Raw genomic sequence first — 22,908 nt, forward strand, 5'->3', positions numbered from 1 at the left:
ACTCCATTCTCCCTGTAGAGATTTTCCTGGCGCCTTTCCCCATGCAACCACAGGATGAAGCAACAGGTTTTTGGGCATCCCAGCCCTCTTTGTGGAAACAGTGGGCTACCTCCTCATAGCGGTCCCACCATCCAGATGACTTTTCTCGGGCATCCAAGCCCTCTTTGTGGGAACAGTGAGCTACCGCCTCATAGCAGCCCCACCATCCAGGCGACACTTCTTTGTCTCTGGTTACCATGGGGGAACGCACTCTCCCTGCAGAACTTTTCCCCTTTGAACAGCCCATCTCGGCAAGCCGGGGACAAAAAATATTTTTGGTGTACTGTCTCCTTAAGGCTGAGACACAGAACACATCACTTTGCTTCACACAGCAACAGCAATACATAGTCTCCTGACATTCACGATTTCCATGCAAGGATCGGGACCAGCGTCATCCTTGCCCAACGCCAATTTCTCCATCAACTGTAACAAACTGAGGTGATTATGCTCAAGTGTATTTTTAGGAACACCGGTCAGTCCAGACTGTATTTTTTAAGGGCGTGGCAGCCCAATTTTATTTAAACTAAACAAACTTCACAGAAAGTCTTCCCTTGCAGGGGATCCACCATCATTGTGTAACAGAAAAACTTCAGCCTCTTGGCTCACTCACTCTTACTTGGTCGAACTCCCTCCTAGAGCTTACTTGCTCAGTTGTGTGCTGCTTGGTTGCAGGCCACATCTGCCTTCTGCAGACATACACGCTCAGACTCCTAGAGACCGCCTGTCTCTCTCTTGTGGAGCCACCTCCACCTGAAAGCCTTCCCGACTCCTACACCAGGCCATCTGCCTGTAGGGTGGGGCTGTTCCCAAGTGTGAGCCCTGAGCTCTCTTCCTGAGAAGAATATATACCCAACCCACAAGTGTGCAATCATCATGCCTGTCTTTGCAAAAACCAGACTGAAGGTGCTAATACACACCGTGACCTGGGGTCACCTCTCCACAACACACACACATGGGGGAATTGGCCAAGCTCCATTAAAGCTTCAGAAAAGCATCAAAACCACATAAAAAAAATGCACGTTGAAGCGGTGGGTGCTTTATTGTGTGTCAAAGTCTAAGCTAATGTAAATGAGCCCATGACTAATAGCTAAAATCAGTCATCTTTCAGTGAGAGCATCATTCTGTAGTCTGATGGTTGGAAGGAGAAGGTAGTTAAAGGGGAGAATCCAGGTAAGCATCACTGGTTCGGTGAAGGTGACCATTTTCTTTTAAAATGTATTCATTGCTTTGTGTGTGTTATATAGAGTGAAGACCTGTTAATTATTAAAGTTGAATATTTAGATGAGTTGGGTAAGCAGGAGCTCAAGGGGGAGGAAAGCCCTATTAGATGGGAAGACCCAAGCAGAGAAGCCAAGAAAGAAAATGGTTCCAAGGCCAATGTCTACTGGATGACCTTTACATCATTACACATAGGGTCGGCTGTGGTAGTAACAATTCTTTCCCTTGTCCTGCGTGACAAAAAATTGTGAGCCGGGCCAGGTTCATCTGCCACCACAGAGCCCACGAGGATGCAGGATCCATATGCATGCTTCCCATGTGGGAAGAGTTCCAAGCAGAACTTCCACCTCGCTCACCACCAGCACACGTGTGAGAAGCCTTCCTGCTGCCTGGAATGTGGCAAGCACTTCACTAGAAAGTTACACACCGAAGGGTCTCCACCAACAAGTCCTACTCTTGCTTGGTGTGCAGGAAGGACTTCATACCAAGGTCCTACATGGTAGTGCACGAACCTGTCCGTAAGGAGGAGAAACCCTACACCTGCACTGACTGTAACGAGTGCTTTAGCCAGTGGTCACATCTGGCCAAGCATCAGAGCAGCCACATGGGTGAGAAGCCCTTCGCTTGCCCAGCTTGTGTGCTCCTCTTTGCCTAAAAGTCCCATCTGATGAAGCATGAGGTCACTCACAGGACCAAAAGCCCTACATGGGCGCTGAGTGTGTGGAGCACCAGCGCTATCACACAGGTGAGAAGGCTTACTCCTGCTCAGAATGTGGGAAACACTTTATATAGGAGGCTTACAACGTCCGCCATGCCAAAATCCACACCGGAGGGAAGGCCTACTCTTGTGCCGAGTGTGGAAAGTGCACCATTGTTGGTATCAGTGGGAGGAATTGTGCCCCATCATTGATGTTAGTGGAGGGAATAGTGCCCCATCATTGATGTCAGTGGGAAGAATAGTGAACCCTTGTTCATGTCAGTGGCAGGAATAGTGCTCCGTTCATTGGTGTCAATAGGAGAAGTAGTGCCCCATCATTGGTGCCAGTGGGAGCAAGCAAGGGGCTGCATCTGGCCCTTGGGCCACAGTTTATAGGCCACTGAATTAAACAAAACTGGACACACAGTCTAAAGGTATAACTTGAGATTCAGATGGCACCAACACAGTGGGAAAAAGACAACTGGACACAGAAGGGTTGAAATGTTTTATTGATATTTTTCTCTGGATTAATTAAAAGGACAGCTTGCCCAGGAACATTGCTCCTCATCTGCGTTATGGGTCACTCCACCCAGAACTGATATTTGGACGTGGGAGAGGTTAACTCTCAGGTTGTAAAGTGGAGACTGGCTTTAGGAAACGAGCGAGTAACTCAGGCCTTCAATACTCTATCTGGGTGGACTGACCCTTTAAGCTCCTCGCCCACTGGTGATTGGTGATCTCTTCCCTTCAGAGATTCAATGGTGGCCACTGAAGGAAGGCTGGTTGTATACACATGGTGCAAGTTTGAGGTGGATACTTTTATTTACTTCCTGTCCTGGTGACACCCAACACACCCTGAAACATAAGGTGTCACTGGGATAGGAAAGAAGTGCAAACATTTCCAACACAGACAGCAATATGGACCTAACGGGTATTCTAGACTCACCCTCCTCCAACCAAAACTAAAGACGTTTGGTGGCTGGCCTGGCAGTTTTATGCCTCCATGCAGCTACGCCATGTCCCCTTTTAGAGGCTTAATGGGGGCACCTTCGTCAAAGCCTTCCGTTACATGTAAAAGTGGAGAGGTAGTGGAATCTGGAAGTTCCAAGCAATGGTACAAACCCAAACATAGGTACACTGCCAGCACCTCACATCCCATGGTTTAACCTAGACATCAGCCAGCTAAGAGGGGGGACTTCTGGCTGGCCGTGCCTGAGCCATGTCAAGAACAGAGGGTGCACATGGCTCCTGGAGTGGAATCTGGACAAGATGGTGGTGTGTCTATGACTTTGTGATGCTTGCTTTTGTCTATTACTGTTAGTTTAACCACTTGCCTACCAGGAAAACCCCCCTTCCTGCCCAGGCCATTTTTCAGCTTTCAGCCGCACTTTGAATGACAATTGCGAGGTCATGCTACACTGTACCCAAACAAAATAATTTTCTTCACAAAAACAGAGCTTTCTTTTGCTGGTATGTAATCACTGCTGGGTTTTTTATTTCCAAAAAAAAGACCAAAAATTTTGAAAAAAAGTTTTTTTACTTTTTTCTGTCAGTAAATTTTGTAACTAAGTAATTTTTCACCTTCACTGATAGGCTGAACTGGTGGGCATTGATGAGGTGGCACTAATATGCAGCACTTATGGGCACTGATATGTGGCACTGATGGGCACTAATAGGCAGTACTAGTGGGCACTAATAGGCGGCAGTGACAAGCACTGATAGGTGGCACTGGTGGGCACGGAAAGGTGGCATGGATAGGCGGTACAGATGGGTACTGATGGGTGACACTGATGGGCAATAGTGATGGGCAGCACTAATTTCCAGCACTGACTGGCTTGGCTAATGGGCACTGATTTTTGGCACTTGTGGGCACTGATTGCTGCCACATTGGTGGGCATGGTATTTTTACACTTCATTTATATATTGTAATCAGGGCACTAATGATCAGTGCCCTGATTACTTCCCTAGCTGTCCCCCTGTGGGGAGATGCCGCTGATCGTCTCTCCTCTCCTCACACTCTGTCAGAGTGAGGCGAGGAGAGCCAAATATCTCCGTGTTTACATGTGACCGGCTGTGATTGGACACAGCCGATCACATGGTTAAAGAGCTGCGGAATGTGGCTCTTTACATAGATTGGGGTCGCGCCGTGTACTAGCAACACGGTGCGGCCCAGAACAAGAGCTGCACCGCCCCACCGTCATTTGACGATGGGCGGACAGCAAGCAGTTAAACAAGTTAATGAGTGAGAGAGATCTGGAACACCTTATCTTTGTTGGCCTGAAAACCATCCTGTGTACTTCTCTGAAACTAGTTTCACTTTGATGTTAGGGGCCTGAATTAAAGTGGTTGTAAACCCTTCCAGATAACCAGTGAAGTGACTGGCCCCAGGTGATACACAGAGATGAAACAAATCCTCCTACATAAGTTGTACCTCTTTATCTGTAGTATTCTCTACCTCTGTTGAAAACCCAGATTTTACACAGCTTGTCTGAGATTCCAGAAAAAAAAAAAAGAGGCAGAGAGCTGAAGTTACACTCTGCATAGTTCAGTGAAAGCTGAGTGGAAGGAAGGGAAGAAACAGAGCTGAGGCTGTGAATCTCCTGTCACCTTTTTATCCCTTGGTGTCAGGAAAACCTGTCAGAAGAGATTCATGCTGATAGCAGAGGAAGGAGGCAGCAGACAGAAATGATACTTAGTGCTCTGGACTGAGACATGTACACAATATAGAGGGATATGCTCTGTTCGAGGGCCACCGAAAGTTATCTGACAAAAAATAGGGTTATCTGTGTTTGGCTGATAGAAAACAAAAAGGTGCAGATAATGGCATCCTGCATCCCATTGACTTCAATGCAAAAATGCCCCCTAGTGACGTCCATGCAAGATTGCATCCCTTTGACTTCAATGCAACCTCTGAAATGATTAAATGGCGAAAGAGTTCACCATAAAAGAGTAAAGAGGAGAATGAGCAAAAAAATAAAAATAAATAAAAAATAAAAAACGTCTTCTGGTTTAGTCAAAACTTATGAGATCATTTCAAATTTCAACCAGTTTAAGTAACTGAAAACAATGGAAATGAAAGTCGAAATCAGTCTTGCAATGATAGCTCTGTAGGCTCACGGGTGGGAGGGGAAAGTACTTAGGAGGGGCTTATGGAAAAGAGAGAGCTCAGGCTGAGCTACAGTCCCAAACAATCGTCAGGAGGCGGGGGGCAGTGGCACAGACACGGCCGAGCTCCATGTTCTGTAAACTTTCGCCCACCCACATCAGGAGTGCAGGATCACAAGATGATGTGCGTAACTCTACAAATATTCTGGAGGCAAAACGGTTCCCGTGCCTCCATTTCAGTCATGTAGCCGTTTGTCCGGAGTGGTGCTTTGACTTTTTGTCTCATCTCATTTCAAAGCTGCTCCTCAAATGGGATCGGAGTTTACTTTTAAAAGGGCGTTTTCCGCATCACTCTGGATTGTCCCGTATGTGGACTTTTTGATGGCTGAGGAGGTGGGCCTTCTGCACAAAGCTTTTACCACAGTCTGTGCAGGAATAGGGCTTCACCCCGGAGTGGATGCGCTCGTGCTTCACCACGTCTGACCGCTGCTTAAAGCTCTTCCCGCACTCCGAGCACGAATAGGGCTTCTCCTCCGAGTGACTCTTCTCATGGCGGACTAGAACGGCTTTATCGGTAAAGCTTTTTCCGCACGTCGAGCAGGAGAAGGGCCTGTAACCGGCGTGGAGCTTCTCGTGGGTGACCAAATGAGACTTCTGGGCGAATTGTTTCCCGCAATCGGAGCAAGAGTATGGCTTCTGCCCCGTGTGGGTAATCTCATGCCGGATGAGATTGGACTTGCCAGAGAAGCTTTTTCCGCACACAGAACAGGAGTACGGCCTCTCTCCTGAGTGAAGCCTCTGGTGCTTGACCACGTCCGACTTCTGCTTGAAGCTCCTCCCGCACAGCGAGCAAGCGTAAGGCTTCTCGTCTGTGTGGAAGCGCAGGTGCGTCAGCAGGTGGGACTTGTTCTTGAAGCACTTGCCGCACTCTGGGCATGGGTGGGGCTTTTCGTCCGTGTGAGACCGCCAATGCCTGACGGCGTTGGATTTCTCTGAGAAGCGCTTGCCACACTCAGAGCAGGAGTAAGGTCGCTCCCCCGTGTGAGTCCTCCGGTGCTTAGAGAGCTGGGAGGCATCTATGAAGCACTTGCCGCACTCTGAGCACGGGTAAGGGCGCTCGCCCGTGTGAATCCGCTGGTGCTTGACAACATCCGCCTTCTGCTTAAAGCGCTTGCCGCATTCGGAGCAGGAGAAAAGCCTGGTGCCATCGTCCGTTATTTCTACAGGAGTAAGTTCATCTGGTTGGGTGAAGCTATCATCCGACTCAGAGGGACGCGGGTCATCGGGAGGTCGCCCGCCATGAGTAGAATGAGCCGATGACAGTCCTGAATGGATATTTGAGCTTGTGGAGACATCACCATCCTCCGTTTTACACAGTTGTTTGATAATGAGATGTTCCTCTATGGTAACACCACTGTATTGCCCATCTGTAGAGAAAAAAAATAAGAAGATTAAAAGAGAAGTATGGGGTTACCTTTTTTTTTTCCAGAATCATACTTACCTTGCTGGATGCAGGATCGGTCCAATGCTGCATCTGTTCCCCGGCACCACTAACACTGAGAATCGAGGGATTAAGCAACCCAGATCGCTTGGTTCTCACAGCTCCCCAAGCAGACAGGCATGGACTGACGGTCACCGGCTCTCTGCTCTCCTCCTCACTGGAACACTGGGCTGTGGAAGAGGCGGGAGAGGCCGGCTCAGGCTCTCCGTGGCTCGCCAAGAGGCTAAGTTGGGTGCCAGTAGATCAACTCCATTGTCGCGATCTTGCCCGAGCCTGGACCGGCTCTGTGACATCAGCCCGCTGTCTGCTGAAAATTTGTCACAGGAGTGCAGAATGAACTGAACTCCTGTGACCCACAGGAGAACTACAGCCAAACAAGCTTTGGCTGTTCTTCTCCTTTAAACACAGGAGACCATGACAACAGTTGAGAAGGTAGCAAACCATAACTGAAGGCTTGTACCAAATAACACAGGAAGCCAAGACTGAGTATGTAGGTCCTCCAACTTTCCCTTTGTACTTGGTAAACCCACACAGAGATGTCAAAGAACAATACTTAAACTATCTAGTCCTCCCCTCTAGTAATTATTGTATTTCCCGTTACTTTCTGTCTAGCAGGATCTGGCACAGTGAATAACTTAAGGTGTTCTACAAGGATTCCTGGAGCCAACTACAAAGTAAGTCCAGTTTCATGCTATGGTCGCAGGATCTGGCACCGTGAGGAACCTAAAGTGTTCTACAATGCTTCCTGGAGCCAACTACAGAGCAAGTCCACTTGCATGTTATGATCACAGGATTTGGTGCCCTGAGTGATCTAAGCTGTTCTACAATGCTTTTCAGAGCCAACTACTGAGTAAGTCCAGTTTCATGTTATTGTCAGAGGATCTGGCACCGTGAGGAAACCTAAGGTGTTCCATAATGCTTCCTGGAGCCAACCACAGACTAGGTCCAGTTTCATGTTATGGTCACAGGATCTGGCACTGTGAGAAAGGTAGGGTGTTCTACAATGTTTCCTGGAGCCAACTACAGAGTAAGTGCAGTTTTGTGTTATGGTCACAGGATCTAGCACCGTAAGGGACCTAAGGTGGTCTACCACGCTTTCTGGAGCCAACTACAGAGCATGTCCAGTTTCATGTTATGGTTGCAGGATCTGGTACTGTGAGGGATTCTAAGGTGTTCTACAACGCTTCCTGGAGCCAGCTACAGAGTAAGTCCACTTTCATGTTACGGTCACAGAATCTAGCACTGTGAGGAACCCAAGGTGTTCTACAATGCTTCCTGGAGCCAACTACAGAGTAAGTCCAATTTAATAATATGGTCACAAGATCCAACATCTTGAAGGGCCTATGGTTCTCTGCAAGAATTGCTGGAGCCAACTACAGAGTAAGACCAGTTTCATGTTATGGTCGCATGATATGGTACCGTGAGGGTCCTAAGGTGTTCTACAACACTTCCTGGAGCCAACTACTGAGTAAGTCCACTTTCATGTTATGGTCACAGGATCCAACACCTCCCACCTTCAGTCATTTTGATCTAGAACTCGGAGAATATACAGCTCCCTAAGGGAGAACAATAGTAACCACAGCAAAAAGTAAGGAGGGAAGCCATCATAGCTAAAATGATGTAAGGGAAAAAAAAGCAGGACTTAAGCAGGATGCATGGTTGCTGGCTTTACACACATACAGTCTCCCCATTACTGTCTACTGACAGGAAGGGGGTGGAGAAAAGAGATCGTTGCAGTGACTGAACAAGGAAGATGTGGGATTCAGTGTTTGTTACTCACCAGTTCTGATCTCTGGAGGGATTTCCTCCTCCTTACACGGCTCATCACCCGTCATGTACATTTCCTCATCATCAATAGGCTCAACCTTAATAACAATGAGGTCTTCACCCTAGATGTAAAAGAATCAGAAGTTTTAATTACCCATAGTATGAGAATAAAAGGTAATAATTTATGCAAACAGAAGGAAAATTCTGGTTACAAAAGTGAAGATTTAGTATGGTATTTGGTAAGATCTTCAGATCCACCTACCTCATAATCCTGAGGGATCTCCTGATCTTCCTGTGTGGAATCCCAGGAATACAGAGGACGGGGACATCTCTCTGGTGGGTTCCCATTACTGGATCCATCTGTAGGAAACACACACACTGACTGAATACATTGTTTCTATGTGTTTATCAGATGATGGGGGATCTAGGTGGAGCCTCCGTACTGCTCTCTCCTTTACAATAAAGTCTCCTCTTACCCGGTGATGTGAGGGGCGGCTGATTGTCCATCATGACGTCCTTGTAGAGATCCTTGTGTCCTTCTAAATACTCCCACTCCTCCATGGAGAAATAGACAGTGACATCCTGACACCTTATAGGAACCTGACACACACAATGATACAGTCACCATCCAGACACATCCCTTGTCTGTTACTGGATAATGTCCCAGAATTCCCGGCACCGCTCACCTCTCCTGTCAGCAGCTCAATGATCTTCTGGGTGACTTCTATTATATTCTTGTCAGTGGTTCTCTCGGGTGTCAGGGAGGGAGGTGGTGGTGGTGGTTTGATGATTGAGCTCTGCCTCTTTCTCCGTTTTCTGGAGACACGGGAATGGCTGCTGGGTTTCGTGTGATGGTTGTATTTCTTCATCGGTCCATAATCCTAAACAGAAAAATGGATTTTATTATCTCCTAACAGCATCACGGATGTAGCACTGTGCAGTATTTGGGACTCCTATGACCATTTATTTAATGATTTAATAATTAAAGTGTGATGTCATGTCATGTGACCTCCCAGAATCCTCCTCACCTCCCCGGTCAGGTCTGTGTTTTATTAATAGAGATAAGAGTGATGTCATGTGACCTCCCAGAATCCTCCTCACCTCTCCGGTCAGCAGGTAGATGATCTCCAGGGTGAGGCTCAGTATTCTCTTGGTCAGTTGATTCTTTTCCATCGGGTAACTAATCTAGAAAATTAGAAATATTGTCATCAATAAGAATGACCGAGGACAGGAATATCTGTGGCAGGAAAAGTACTTCAAATACCCACAATGCAACTCCCATACTACCCATACATTTTTTAGCCCTGAGTTGCCATACAAAGCAGTGGGGAAAAAGAAGGGAAAGCAATAGAGCTGCTGATAATTGGGGGGGGGAGGGGGGCTTTGCCCTCCTGCCAGACAACACAGCCAGGCCAATGACTTCACCTTCCTTCAGGACAGAGAAACAGTACACCTCGGTCACCAATTCCCTGACCTTGTGATTGGCCGGTGATGAAGCAGCAGGCACCTGAAAGACCATTCCTCTACCACCATCCCCTATCCTCTCCCCCCCCCCCCCCCCCCCTCCCCACTCAGGCCCCATTCACACCTGAGAATTTTGTAGCTTGAAGCTCCAAAACGCTGCAGGAGAGAAAAAAAAAATCTATTATTCTCTACAGAGACGGTTCACATCTCCACTCCAAGTCTCCCGAAACTCAAAGAAGTTCCGGAGCTTCTTTTGTAGCTTGAAATCGGGCAGATTTCAGCATATTTTTGGCACTTTTTTTTATTCTCGTATAAACTAATGTAAATGCGCCATTCACAAATTTCGGTGTACAGTCGCGTGTTTTTTTTTTTTTGAGCGATTTTCTGCTCAAATGAAAACATTTAAAACATAAAATAGTGATAATATATGAATAAATAAATGCAAAATAAATACACAAATAACTAAAAATGATCATCAATGAAGAAAAGTAAATGAATAATAAGTACTAAAACAATACCGAATACATTATTATTTAGGGCTCATGCACACGGGACATTTTAAAAGCGCCAACACTGCGCCCGTTTTTTTGTGTTTATCCGTGTTTTGACATTATTATTATATATCGCTGTCAATTTACGCAGTGCTTTACATATACATTGTACATTCACATCAGTTTACATATACATTGTACATTCACATCAGTCCCTACCCTCAAGGAGCTTACACTCTAAGGTCCCTAACTCTCATTCATATACTAGGGGCCAATTAACCTCTCAGCGTGTCTTTGAAGTGTGGGAGGAAACCGGAGTATCCGGAGGAAACCTGCACAGGGAGAACATGCAAACTCCAGGCAGGTGGTGTCGTGGTTGGGTTTAGAACTAGCTACCCTTGTTACTGCTAACCACTACACCGCTGTGCCCCCCTCTTCATCATTATTGCAAGTTTTCGCATGTTTTTTTCATTAAAAACGTAGTAATAGTAGTTAAAAAAATATAAAAAAAAATAATAAACCTATCCCTAACCTTAACTCTAGCCTCTTACCCTAATGAAAACAAATAATAATACATGAATAATACTGTAATTGCGCTGTCCCCCCTCTACATTGTAAAGCGCTGTGTAAACTGTTGGTGCTATAGAAATCATAAAATAATAATAAATAAATACATGGAAAAGCTGAAATACCTAGCAACAAATGATGCAACAGATAGTTTTCTCTATTGTCTAAAAAATAAAAAATAAAAATAAAACGCCAGAAAAACGCTCTAGTGAAATGCGAAAAAACGCAACGCTGAAGTGTGATTGCAGCCTTCCCGTGTTAGAACCGCTAAGCAATAGAACCCAATACTGGAAGCTGATAGGATGACACATTCAGGTGCTTGCACTTGCTGTATTTCATTTAAAATACATGAAATAAATATAAAAAAATACAGAACTGGAATGAAAGGTGTTTTCCTACCTGACTCCTGTCAGGAGGCCATTCCTGTGTTTGCTGTATAAACGAGCAATGAAATGCACTGACATAAATGTGAATTCCTCACCTCCAGCTCCCTCTCCACCAGTAAAAAAAAAAAAAAAACCCTGATTATCACTTCCGGGGTTACTGTACATTTATTGTCATTTCCTGCCGAGAGCAGCTCAGCGGCCGCCATTTTGTCGGAGCCCAGCAATGCGGACATACACTTTCTTCCAACTTTTCTGCCTTCATATTTTGAAGATTTTATACTTCACAACTAGACATATCTTTTCGTTAATTTTTCGTTTTGACAGCTCATTTTTTAAATTTATTTAATAAAGCTTTAGATTAAAAAAAGGGACTGAAAAATCAGTGGCCATTTTGTTGTAGATTAAGGGTTGCTGGCTGTCCAGGTTTCTTTTTTTTTTTTCTTCCTGTTGTCTTCATATTTGTGTACGATAGTGACAAGTTATGTGTTTTGAAACTAAATATTTCTTATTTTTGTTGTTTTGGTATTTTTTCTGCTGGTCGGTGGGTTTGTAGCAGCAGTGACCAGGATGGCCATTTTGTTGTAGACCAAGTTTTACTTGAGCTCAATGTTTTCCTTCTTTTTTTTTTTTGTCTTCACATTTGTGCTAGACAGCGACAAGCTATGTGTTAGAAACAATATGTTTCTCTCTGTGTGTGGTTTTTTTGCTGGTCGATGGGGTTGCAGCAGTAGTGACCCTGACGGCCATTTTGTTGTGGACCATTCCCATCAATACAATTCCAGGTTGCTCTGTTCCCTGCCTAGGATCTGTTTCTTGTTCTTGCTGTAGAGAATGTGTTCAGGTTCTGTTGTTGGACTGAGAAAAAAAATCACCTGCAAGAATCTACCTCTGTAATGTATATGTTATATATTATTGTATTGCATTGTAGTTTGAGTATTTTATAATCTTATATTAGATTTTTTTCCCCTATATTATAATTGTAGGAAGCCAGTGAAATGTGTAGAATGTATGCTTAGCCAGCAATTTTTTTTTTGAAGTTTCTTTCAGCAAAGTTTTGCTGCTAAGCATTCAAATCTGAGATGGTAATGTGGTGAAGGGGGTCCGGAAAGGTTCTTTCTGTGGTGGAGCGGGCTCAGAAAGTTTTTCTGTGGTGGTGGGAGCCCGGAAGGTTCTTCTGTGGTGGTGGGAGCCCAGAAGGTTCTTCTGTGTTGGTGGGAGCCCAGAAGGTTTTTTCTGTGGTGGTGGGAGCCTGGAAGGTTTTTCTGTGGTGGTGGGAGCCCGGAAGGTTCTTCTGTGTTGGTGGGAGCCCAGAAGGTTTTTTCTGTGGTGGTGGGAGCCTGGAAGGTTTTTCTGTGGTGGTGGGAGCCCGGAAGGTTCTTCTGTGTTGGTGGGAGCCCAGAAGGTTTTTTCTGTGGTGGTGGGAGCCTGGAAGGTTTTTCTGTGGTGGTGGGAGCCCGGAAGGTTCTTCTGTGTTGGTGGGAGCCCAGAAGGTTTTTTTGTGGTGGTGGGAGCCCGGAAGGTTTTTTCTGTGGTGGTGGGAGCCTGGAAGGTTTTTCTGTGGTGGTGGGAGCCCGGAAGGTTTTTTCTGTGGTGGTGGGAGCCTGGAAGGTTTTTCTGTGGTGGTGGGAGCCCGGAAGGTGGGAGCCCAGAAAGGTTTTTCTGTGGTGGTGGGAGCCCGGAAAGGTTTTTCTGTGGTGGTGGGAGCCCGGAAAGGTTTTTCTGTGGTGGTGGGAGCCCGAAAAGGTTTTTCTGTGGTGGTGGGAGCCCGGAAAGGTTCTTCTGTGGTGGTGGGAGCCCAGAAAGGTTTTTTCTGTGGTGGTGGGAGCCCAGAAGGTTTTTTCTGTGGTGGTGGGAGCCCAGAAAGGTTTTTCTGTGGTGGTGGGAGCCCAGAAAGGTTTTTCTGTGGTGGTGGGAGCCCAGAAAGGTTTTTCTCTGGTGGTGGTAGCCCAGAAGGTTTTTCTGTTGTGGTGGGAGCCCAGAATGGTTTTTCTGTTGTGGTGGGAGCCCAGAATGGTTTTTCTGTGGTGGTGGGAGCCTGGAAAGGTTTTTCTGTTGTGGCGGGAGCCTGGAAAGGTTTTTCTGTGGTGGTCGGAGCCTGGAAAGGTTTTTCTGTGGTGGCGGGAGCCTGGAAGGTTTTTATGTTGTGGCGGGAGCCTGGAAGGTTCTTCTATGGTGGTGGGAGCCTGGAAGGTTTTTCTGTGGTGGTGTGAGGCTGGAAGATTTTCCTGTGTTGGTGGGAGCCCGGAAGGTTTTTCTGTGCTAGTGGGAGCCCAGAAGGTTTTCCTCTAGTTGTGGGAGCCCGGAAGGTTGTTGCGCTCTTTGTGTGCCACCCGCACCTTGGCTTGGTGACGTCATATGGAGAAGAGAAGGTCTCTTGGAAACCCCAATGTTGCCATAAGCATTTTCTGTCTATGGCGTCATCTCAAGCCAACGCATTTTAAATCTGCTTTGGCCAGCTTGCTCCGGGCTCTCCTTGGCCTCCCCTGTTTTGTCTTGACCATCATATCCGCACTTTGTTGGAAGAAGATTCAGTTTTGCCAATTAATGTTTCAGGGAGGCGATCATAATGTGGGTCAGTGTCCTATTTTATTTATTTCTTGGCTCATTCATTTATTGTATTTTGTTATTAGGCTGAAATTACTCAACGCCGTGAAAAATGGTTATTCTGAAATCTTCTCCCGACGAGTCACCATTGAAGCAAGTTTCCGCACCTAAGGATCCACACAGAGGAGAAGAAGAGAAGAGCAAGACTCAGAGGATATTACAGCTCACCCTGGAGATCATCTACCTGCTGACCGGAGAGGTGAGGAGGATTCTGGGAGGTCACATGACATTACTCTTATCTCTATTAATAAAACACAGACCTGACCGGAGAGGTGAGGAGGATTCTGGGAGGTCACATGACATCACTCTTATCTCTATTAATAAAACAAAGACCTGACCGGAGAGGTGAGGAGGATTCTGGGAGGTCACATGACATCACTCTTATCTCTATTAATAAAACACAGACCTGACCGGAGAGGTGAGGAGGATTCTGGGAGGTCACATGACATCACTCTTATCTCTATTAATAAAACAAAGACCTGACCGGAGAGGTGAGGAGGATTCTGGGAGGTCACATGACATCACTCTTATCTCTATTAATAAAACACAGACCTGACCGGAGAGGTGAGGAGGATTCTGGGAGGTCACATGACATCACTCTTATCTCTATTAATAAAACATAGACCTGACCGGAGAGGTGAGGAGGATTCTGGGAGGATACATTGGCATGCATGCTTGAAGGGATCTTACAGAGCACTATGGGATGGTGACCCACATCTCATATGTTGATATTTCTGTTTAGGATTATGGACCTTTGGGGAATGAGATTAAAGACAGTGTGGTGCTCAGTAGTTGCACCCCTGTGTCCAGAGGATGGAGCCAAAGCCATTGCCCTATTATGGGGTTTCCACCTCCTTTAATGACACCTGAAAAGATAAAAAAGAAGATCCTAGAAGTCATCCAGAAGATGATGGAGATGCTGACAGGAGAGGTGAGCGGTGGTGGGAATTCTGGGACATTATCCAGTAACAGACAAGGGATGTGTCTGGATGGTGACTGTATCATTGTGTGTGTCAGGTTCCTATAAGGTGTCAGGATTTCACTGTCTATTTCTCCATGGAGGAGTGGGAGTATTTAGAAGAACACAAGGATCTCTACAAGGACGTCATGATGGACAATCAGCCGCCCCTCACATCACCGGGTAAGAGGAGACTTTATTGTAAAGGAGAGAGCAGTACAGAGGCTCCACCTAGATCCCCCATCATCTGATAAACACATAGGAACAATGTATTCAGTCAGTGTGTGTGTTTCCTACAGATGGATCCAGTTATGGGAACCCACCAGAGAGATGTCCCCGTCCTCTGTATTCCCGGGATTCCACACAGGAAGATCAGGAATATCAGGTAGGTGGAATTGAGGGCCTTACTAAACACAAATTAAGTTGTTTTCATTTGCTAAATCGGACACCACAGTTGATGATACTGAAAGTGTTTATCATATTTAGGGTGAAGACCTGATTGTTGTCAAAGTAGAACCTGAAGAAGATGATCCATATGTGACGGGTGATGAGCCATGTGAGGAAAAGGAGATCAACACAGGTGAGGAATAAACACTAAATCCACAGAAGAGTCCCAGATCCTCCTTGGTCAGTCCCCCGTCCTCTGTCAGTAGACAGTAATGTGGGGATAGTATGTGCGCAGTGGGGTGAAGAGCCATCAGCCTCTTGGAGCCTGGCTCTTCTCTTCAGAATCTTCTGCGTCACCCTTATGGGCGACGGTCGGACAACGTTGTCGGAATATCCAATCGTTCGTAACGTGATGACGTTATTTCGTTACGACGGGACTACGTTGCGGCTAGTATCCAATAGCTTTGGTCTCGTAATTTGATCTGAGCATGCGTGCCACTTTGTCCGATCGGAATTCTCTACAAACGATCGGACAAAGTCCAATCGGATCATGTTGTCGGAAAATGTTATAGCCCAGTTCTAAAACTTTGTCGGTCGGATATTCCGACGGAAACAGTCCGATGGAGCCCCCACACGGTCCGATCGGACATTTTCCGTCGGAATGTCCGACCGTGTGTACAAGGGCTTAGAGTTCCAAACTGAACCCACCATTTCTTTTCTTACAGAGCGTTCCCTTTGGTAACTGTTAGGATCTTCCCTCTGTAGAGGAAGCACTTGAAGCACTTAACCCTTTGACGTTCTGCTGCACCGTTTGGTAGAGCACATTTTGAGTCAGGCTAACTCATTGAAAAATGTGGACTTTAAAGGGTTAAGGACCAAGCCTCATTTTGAGATTTGGTGTTTACAAGTTAAAAACTTTTTTTTTTTCTAGAAAATTACTTAGAACCCCTACATATATATATATATATATTTTTTTTAACATAGAAAATAAAATGGCGGCCGTTGCAATACTTTCTGCCACACTGTATTTGCGCACTTTTTTTGATAAAATACACTTTTTTGAATTAAAAAAATAAGACAACAGTAAAGTTAGCCCAATTTGTTTATTTTATATTGTGAAAGATAATGTTACGCCGAGTAAATCGATACCGAACATGTCACGCTTCAAAATTGCGCCCGTTCGTGGAATGGCGACAAAATGTTGCCCTTAAAAATCTCCATAGGCGATGTTTAAAAAATTCTGCAGGTTGCATGTTTTGAGTTACAGAGGAGGCCTAGGGCTAGGATTATTGCTATCGCTCTAATGATCGCGGCGATACCTCACATGTGTGGTTGGAACACCGTTTTCTTATGCGGATAACAATGGGGCACTATTCCTCCCACTGACTCCAACAATGGGGCACTATTCCTCCCACTGACACCAACAATGGGGCACTATTCCCCCCACTGACACCAACAATGGGACACTATTCTACCCACTGACACCAGTGATGGGGCACTATTCCCTCCACTGATACCAATGTGGTTTGTTTGCATCTGGGTGGAATACATGCTCTTATCCTTATGTATCAAGTGGAGTTTCCACTTGTTATTGTTAATAAAGCTTTTTTTATATACTGCACTTAGTAGGCGCTCTCTGCTGTTCCCTATATTGCAGAGATTACTTTAGTCCGATTGAGGAACTGCCAAAGATACCTTTTGGACCTATGGACTTTTTAGTATAATCCTACACCCCCACCGCACCTTCATGTGTGTGATTATGTGGTAGCTTTGCTAAGGATAGCTTAGGTAATGATGAGCTTGTATTCCACCCAGATGCATACGAACCGCACTGGATAGATTACATGCTCTTATCCTTATGTATCTCATGAGTTGCCACTTGTTATTTTATTTTTTTTATAAAGTCTTTTTGTTATATACTGCACTTATTTGGCGCCCACTTCCGTGACACCTTTGGGTAGTGGAAAAGGTGATTGTTTGTTGTTTTTTAAAGTACATGTTTACTGGTACTCTTTCCTCTCTGTTTCTTTTTCTACCAGATGGACAATACAACGTGAACCACAAGGAGAAGCCTTCAGTTGTCTCACCAGGAGGTGAAACAGAAGATGACGTGGACCTCACCTCCAACTCTTCTCAAGAATGTTCCAATACCACAGATGTCCATCTGTTACTTCACAGCACGGATCCATCTCTAGATCCCTCTACTAATGGTCGGTGTATTCCCAACCACTCCTCGACCATCGCACTTTGTCCTCCCCCTGTAGCAGATGGAGATCTCCAATGTTCAGAGTGCGGTCAATGTTTTTCTCTGGCAGACGATCTTCTTTGTCATCAGACGACCCGAGCTTGTTGGGAACGCTTTGAGTCTAAATCAGGTCTAATTGGCCACCAAAAGGCTTTTGGGAGGTGGAAACTGTATTCCTGTTCTCAGTGCGGGAAAACTTTTTCGTACAAACACAACCTAGTCAGCCATCAGTCTATCCACACAGGAGACAAGCCGTACTCGTGCTCCGCGTGCGGGAGACGTTTTCTGAAGAAGTCAAACCTCGACGCTCATCAAAGAACTCACTCGGGAGAGAAGCCATTTCCGTGTACCCAGTGTGGGAAAAGTTTTGCGCAAAAGTCCACCCTTGTGAGGCACAAAAGGACACACACGGGTTTCCACCCGTACTCCTGCTCCGAGTGCGGGAAGACATTTGCACAGAAGTCAGGTCTGGTTCGCCACCAGGCCACTCACACGGGCGCCTACCCCTACACCTGTTCGGAGTGTGGGAAGGGTTTTACGGCCAAGTCGGTTCTCCTCACCCATCAGAGGGTCCACACGGGGGAAAAGCCTTTTCTGTGTTCTCGCTGTGGCAAGCGATTTAGGTATAAAGAAAGTGCCGATCGGCACCGGCTGTTGCGTTGCGAGATTGATCACCCCTCAGGGATCTAGACAGTGGGACAGCAGGTGAAAACAAGGGGATTATGAGTAAAGGAATATGGCTTGTGGATCTTTGGAAGAAGCCAACTTACAACGGGAAAATTCTCAGTTCTTTTTATTGCTGTGAAGTAAAATTGTGGTCTGGAAAATGTACTAAGCTAAGACCTGTGTTGGATAGTTGGCACCGTAAGGTTCAGGGGTCAGTGACTTAATAGTATGGATATCAAAGGACACCAATGTAGCTAGGCCCCTGAAACTCTCAAGACAATCAAAAGCCCCCTCTACTCCATCTCATTGATTATAGTGTGTCTAAAACCAAACATTTGGGGGAGAAGGATAAGAACCTCTGTTGTCTTAATGGGGGGACATGGCCAAACATGCACACCCACTGTGGATCTTGCATCACTCCTTCACACCAGTACTGTAATTTTCCTACATGCTCCTTTAGGTACTTCTCCCCTACCTGCTGGGACGTTACATCTCATTGGGATGACTAAGGAGAACAATCGGGAGGACTCCATGGCAGTTGAGCGTACGGCCCTAGATGGCACTGAACGGCACCCAATATGGATCTTGAATCACTCCTTCTCGGCAGGACTGTACCTTTCCTATGTGCTCCAACAGGTACTTCTCCCCCTACCTGTCGTTGACAATACCTCTTGTTGGGATGACTGAGAAAAACAATAGAGAGGACTCCATGGCCGCTGAGCATACGGTGCAAGATGGCACTGAACAGCACCCAATATGGATCTTGAATCACTTCTTCACAGCAGCACTGTACCTTTCCCACATGCTCCTACAGATACTTCTCCCCCCTACCTTTCGGGATGTTAAATCTCCTTGGGAGGACTAATGGCGCGTACACACGATCAGAATTCCGACCAGAAAAAGACAGATGAGAGCTTTTCATCGGGAAAATGCGACCGTGCGAATGCTCCATCGGAATTTAGCTGTCCGAATTTCCGCCAACGGAAAAACTTTCTATCCGATCGTGTGTATGCAATTCCGACACGCCAAAAATCACGCATGCTCAGATTCAGCTACGAGACAGAAGCTCTTGGCTACTGGCTATTGAACTTCGATTTTTCAAGTCCCGTTGTACGTCACTGCGTTCTAAACAATCGGAATTTGGTGTGACCATGTGTAGGCAAGACGGCTTGAGCGGAATTCCGTCGGGAAAACCATCAGAGCTTTTTCTGAAGAGAATTACGATCGTGTGTACGCGCCATAAGAAAAACAATAGATTGGACTCCATGGCAGCTGAGCGTATGGCCCAAGATGGCACCAAACAGCACCCACTGCGGATCTTGAGTCACCCCTTCAAGGCAGGACTGTACCTTTCCTACATGCTCCTACAGGTACTTCTCCCCCTACCTGCAGACGAAGTTACATCTCGTTGGAATGACTAAGAAAAACAATAGAGAGGACTCCATGGCAGATGAGCGTACAGCCCAAGATGGTGCTGGCTCTCATGTAACCCTTAGCAAGGAAGCTGCAGCTAAACTGGCACACTTTGCCCATACTCCTCCAAAAGGAAATGCAAGTATAAGGCCTTTTGCACTCTCAGACCGCAATGACCATATGAATGGGGGAACCTCAGTGTTGGGCTGGGCCCTCCTAACCCTCTGTTCTTGAATTGTATTGTAACTGCACTGTATCCCTTTATTTTGTAAAGCGCAAACTGTTGGCTCTGCATAAATTCTTTTTTACTATTTAAATAATTGTGCGCATCTTCAATGGCAGAGCAGGTGACGCAGAAGGAGGAGAACATGGGGTTCGATGATGGCCAAGGGCAGAAATTACCGAACCAAGCAAAGTTGGAGGTTGCTGTATGTTTGCTAAGCACAGTGGGATGGATGTACACCCCAAACATCGCACATGAACCCCACAGAAATGGGAGCTGAATCATGGATTTTTTTTTCTGATGCACACTCACTGCCTCCTCCTTCTCTGTCAACCTGGGCTGCATACCTCAATAAGATTTTGGTACAAATTTTGGGAAGGAACCCAAGCTATTTTTTTTTCCAGGGCTTGTGGCCTGCTATGGTTCAGAAGGGAGAGGAGGTATGTGGCATGTGTTCGCTACACCCCCCCCCCCCCCTTTTTTTTTTCACCACCAAAGCTGCATGCCTGGATAAGGGTCTGGTATGTATTTTGAGGAAGACCCCTCCCCCAAAAAAAAATCAGAGCGGGGTCCCCTCCTCAAAATCTATACCAGACCCATACCCAGACATGGCCAGGAAAGGGGGAAGGGGACAACAGTTATGCAGCACCCTCCAAACCACAACAGGCCACATGCCAACATTGAGAGGGTACCTCAAGGTACCTTATTCCCATGCAAATGCACACAAGAGCCTCTTCCCCAGAACTTGGAGGCTTCCTTTAAAAAAAAGGGAGACCTGAAGACTGGGATGACATGTAGGACTTTCCCTTCACATATTTGGTGTCAGCTAGGGACCATTGATCCATTTTAAATTCTTTCACATCATTTTATACCCCTGCAAAACTGTTACATACAATATATTACCAAAAAGTATTGGGACGCCTGCCTTCACACGCACATGAACCTTAATCGCATCCCAGTCTTAGTCCGTAGGGTTTAATATTGAGTTGGCCCACCCTTTGCAGCTATAACAGCTTCAACTCTTCTGGGAAGGCTGTCCACAAGGTTTAGGAGTGTGTCTATGGCAGGAGTCTCAAAATGGCGGCCCTCCAGCTGTTGTGAAACTACAAGTCCCATCATGCTTCTGCCTGTGGGAGTCATGCTTGTAACTGTCAGCCTAGCAATGCTTCATGGTTTTGCAACAGCTGGAGGGCCACCAGTTTGAGACCCCTGGTCTATGGGAATGTTTGACCATTCTTCCAGAAGTGCATTTGTGAGGTCAGTCACTGATGTGGATGGGAAGGCCTGGCTTGCATTCTCCGCACTAATTCATCCCAAAGGTGTTCTATCGGGTTGAGGTCAAGACTCTGGCCAGGCCAGTCAAGTTTCTCAACCCCAAACTGCTTTCTGTACTGATGCACAGTCACGTTGGAACAGGATGGGGTCATCCCCAAACTGTTTCCACAAAGTTGGGAGCATGAAATTATCCAAAATGTCTTTAGGTATGCTAACACCTTAAGAGTTCCCTTCACTGCCAAGCCCAGCCCCTGAAAAAAAAAAACACAACATAATCCCCCCCCTCCACCATATTATTTGGACCAGTGCATAAAGCAAGGCCCATAAAGACATGGATGAGCGAGTTTGGGGTGGAGAAACTTGACTGGCCTGCACAGAGTGCTGACCTCAACTTCATAGAACACCTTTGGGATGAATTAGAACAGAGACTGTGAGTCAGGCCTTCTTGTCCAACATCAGTGCCTGACCTTCTTGAAGAACGGTCAAACATTCCCATAGACACACTCCTAAACCTTGTGGACAGCCTTCCCAGAAGAGTTGAAGGTGTTATAGCTGCAAAGGGTGGGCCAGCTCCATATTGAACCCTGTGTGGGATTCATCTGACTTTTTTCTTAAAAAATTCAGACGGACCTAGAAATAGAGCATGTTTCAAATCTGTCCAACGGAATCAATTTCTATCAGGAAAACCATTCGTCTGTATGCTGGTCCGACGGACCAAATAGGACGCAAGGGCAGCTATTGGCTACTGGCTGTTGAACTTCCTTTTCTAGTCCCGTTGTACGTCATCACGTTCAAAATGAACGGACTTTGGTCCGTTCATGTGTGGGCAAGTCCGTTTGTTCAGAAGTCCGACGTAACTCAGTCGAAAGTCCGTCGGGAAGACCGTTGCACCTTTTCTGCCGGAAAGTCCCTTTGGGTGTACGTGGCATAAGACTGGGATGCCATTAAAGTTCATGTGCGTTCATGTCTCTTGGGCTTGGTGGAGGGTCTAGCTTCCACTAGAGCACAAAGCATGCTACTCAGCCTACCTATTTTTTTAAGCCCCCAAAGCTATTATTATTCTTCATTGGAAGAAACCTGTGGCCCCTTCCATGACTTTCTGGAAAAGGGCCGATTAACAAATCCCTAACGTACTAGACAGCTACTTACCTGAGGAGAGGGTGTCCCAAGAAATTCAATGAAGTTTGAAAACTCTGGCTAGCCAATCCCTCCACTAGTGTTTAGATGTTAGGGCATCTCAACATACCCATTTGTCAGAAACCATAAAATCAGGCTGAGACAGAAGTACAGTTAAATCACACTTGTTTAATAATAAAAGTAAAAAGAACAAATGTAGTCAAAACTTAGCCAAAGTTCAGTAACCGGAACAGATAGTCAGCCAAGCCAGAAGTCAGGGATCAATGTAGTGGAACAGCAAGCAGGATCTGGAGCAAGAAGGGATGTCAGCAAAGCAAGTCTTGAACAGGATCGCAGGAGATAGTTTCCGTGATGTTAATCAAGGTATAGGCAGAGATCATCTGGACTGACGGCTTAAGTAGGCAGGACTGACGAGCAGGATCATCAACAGCTGAGTAACTGTGGAGAGCTGTCTATTAGCCGACAGCTGAGTGGCCAGCTCTGAGAAGGAAGGGCTGAGCCCAGCCCTGACACCATTCTATCCCAGGCTGGCCCCTGCTTCTGGTTGACTTTATATTTCATTGGCAGTAGTGAAAAAGTAAAAAAAGAAACCCTTGTCAACTCTTGAGATGGTGAAATAAAAAATGGGGCATCGTGTCCCTTTACAGTTGCTATTATCTGCTTATTTCAAGGTGTCTCTCCACAGTTGTCACCAATCATACACCTTCTAGAAGTAATGAACTTAGAAAGTGTAAATCTTTATTCGAGCTGCTGTTGCAGGGAATG

The 22,908-nt window shown here is 46.1% G+C and overlaps 3 protein-coding genes across 4 annotated transcripts in view; 2 read left to right on the forward strand and 1 right to left on the reverse strand.

Moving 5' to 3' along the window:
• Positions 1–2,442: 2,442 nt before the first annotated feature.
• On the reverse strand, positions 2,443–11,366 carry LOC143956275 (uncharacterized). Of its 2 annotated transcripts, none has more exons than XM_077466484.1 (7): positions 11,249–11,366; positions 9,429–9,512; positions 9,014–9,208; positions 8,804–8,927; positions 8,590–8,687; positions 8,341–8,449; positions 2,443–6,486 (listed from the first exon to the last, which is right to left on the reverse strand). In XM_077466484.1, the coding sequence occupies exons 2-7, from the start codon at positions 9,498–9,500 to the stop codon at positions 5,408–5,410; spliced, it is 1,677 nt and encodes a 558-aa protein (XP_077322610.1). In that variant the 5' UTR covers positions 9,501–9,512; positions 11,249–11,366; the 3' UTR covers positions 2,443–5,407. The 2 variants fall into 2 exon arrangements, with proteins under 2 accessions (XP_077322610.1, XP_077322609.1); XM_077466483.1 differs by having other exon boundaries at positions 11,331–11,362.
• Positions 11,367–11,884: 518 nt separating this feature from the next.
• LOC143956160 (uncharacterized) overlaps positions 11,885–22,908 on the forward strand; it is a 482,654-nt gene continuing 471,630 nt past the window's right edge. The window contains exons 1-4 of the mRNA XM_077466267.1: positions 11,885–12,125; positions 13,866–14,038; positions 14,582–14,770; positions 14,857–14,980. Coding sequence (XP_077322393.1) covers positions 13,892–14,038; positions 14,582–14,770; positions 14,857–14,980 — 460 coding nt within the window. The 5' untranslated portion in view covers positions 11,885–12,125; positions 13,866–13,891. The remainder of the gene's footprint in view (positions 12,126–13,865; positions 14,039–14,581; positions 14,771–14,856; positions 14,981–22,908) is intronic.
• LOC143956357 (uncharacterized) lies at positions 15,397–19,828 on the forward strand. Its single transcript, XM_077466576.1, has one exon. The coding sequence runs from the start codon at positions 17,181–17,183 to the stop codon at positions 18,117–18,119; it is 939 nt and encodes a 312-aa protein (XP_077322702.1). The 5' UTR covers positions 15,397–17,180; the 3' UTR covers positions 18,120–19,828.

The sequence above is a fragment of the Lithobates pipiens genome, unplaced genomic scaffold (genome assembly GCF_037356315.1).
Source record: "Lithobates pipiens isolate NorthernLeopardFrog02 unplaced genomic scaffold, aLitPip1_a1.2 Scaffold_35, whole genome shotgun sequence".
Classification (NCBI taxonomy): domain Eukaryota; kingdom Metazoa; phylum Chordata; class Amphibia; order Anura; family Ranidae; genus Lithobates; species Lithobates pipiens.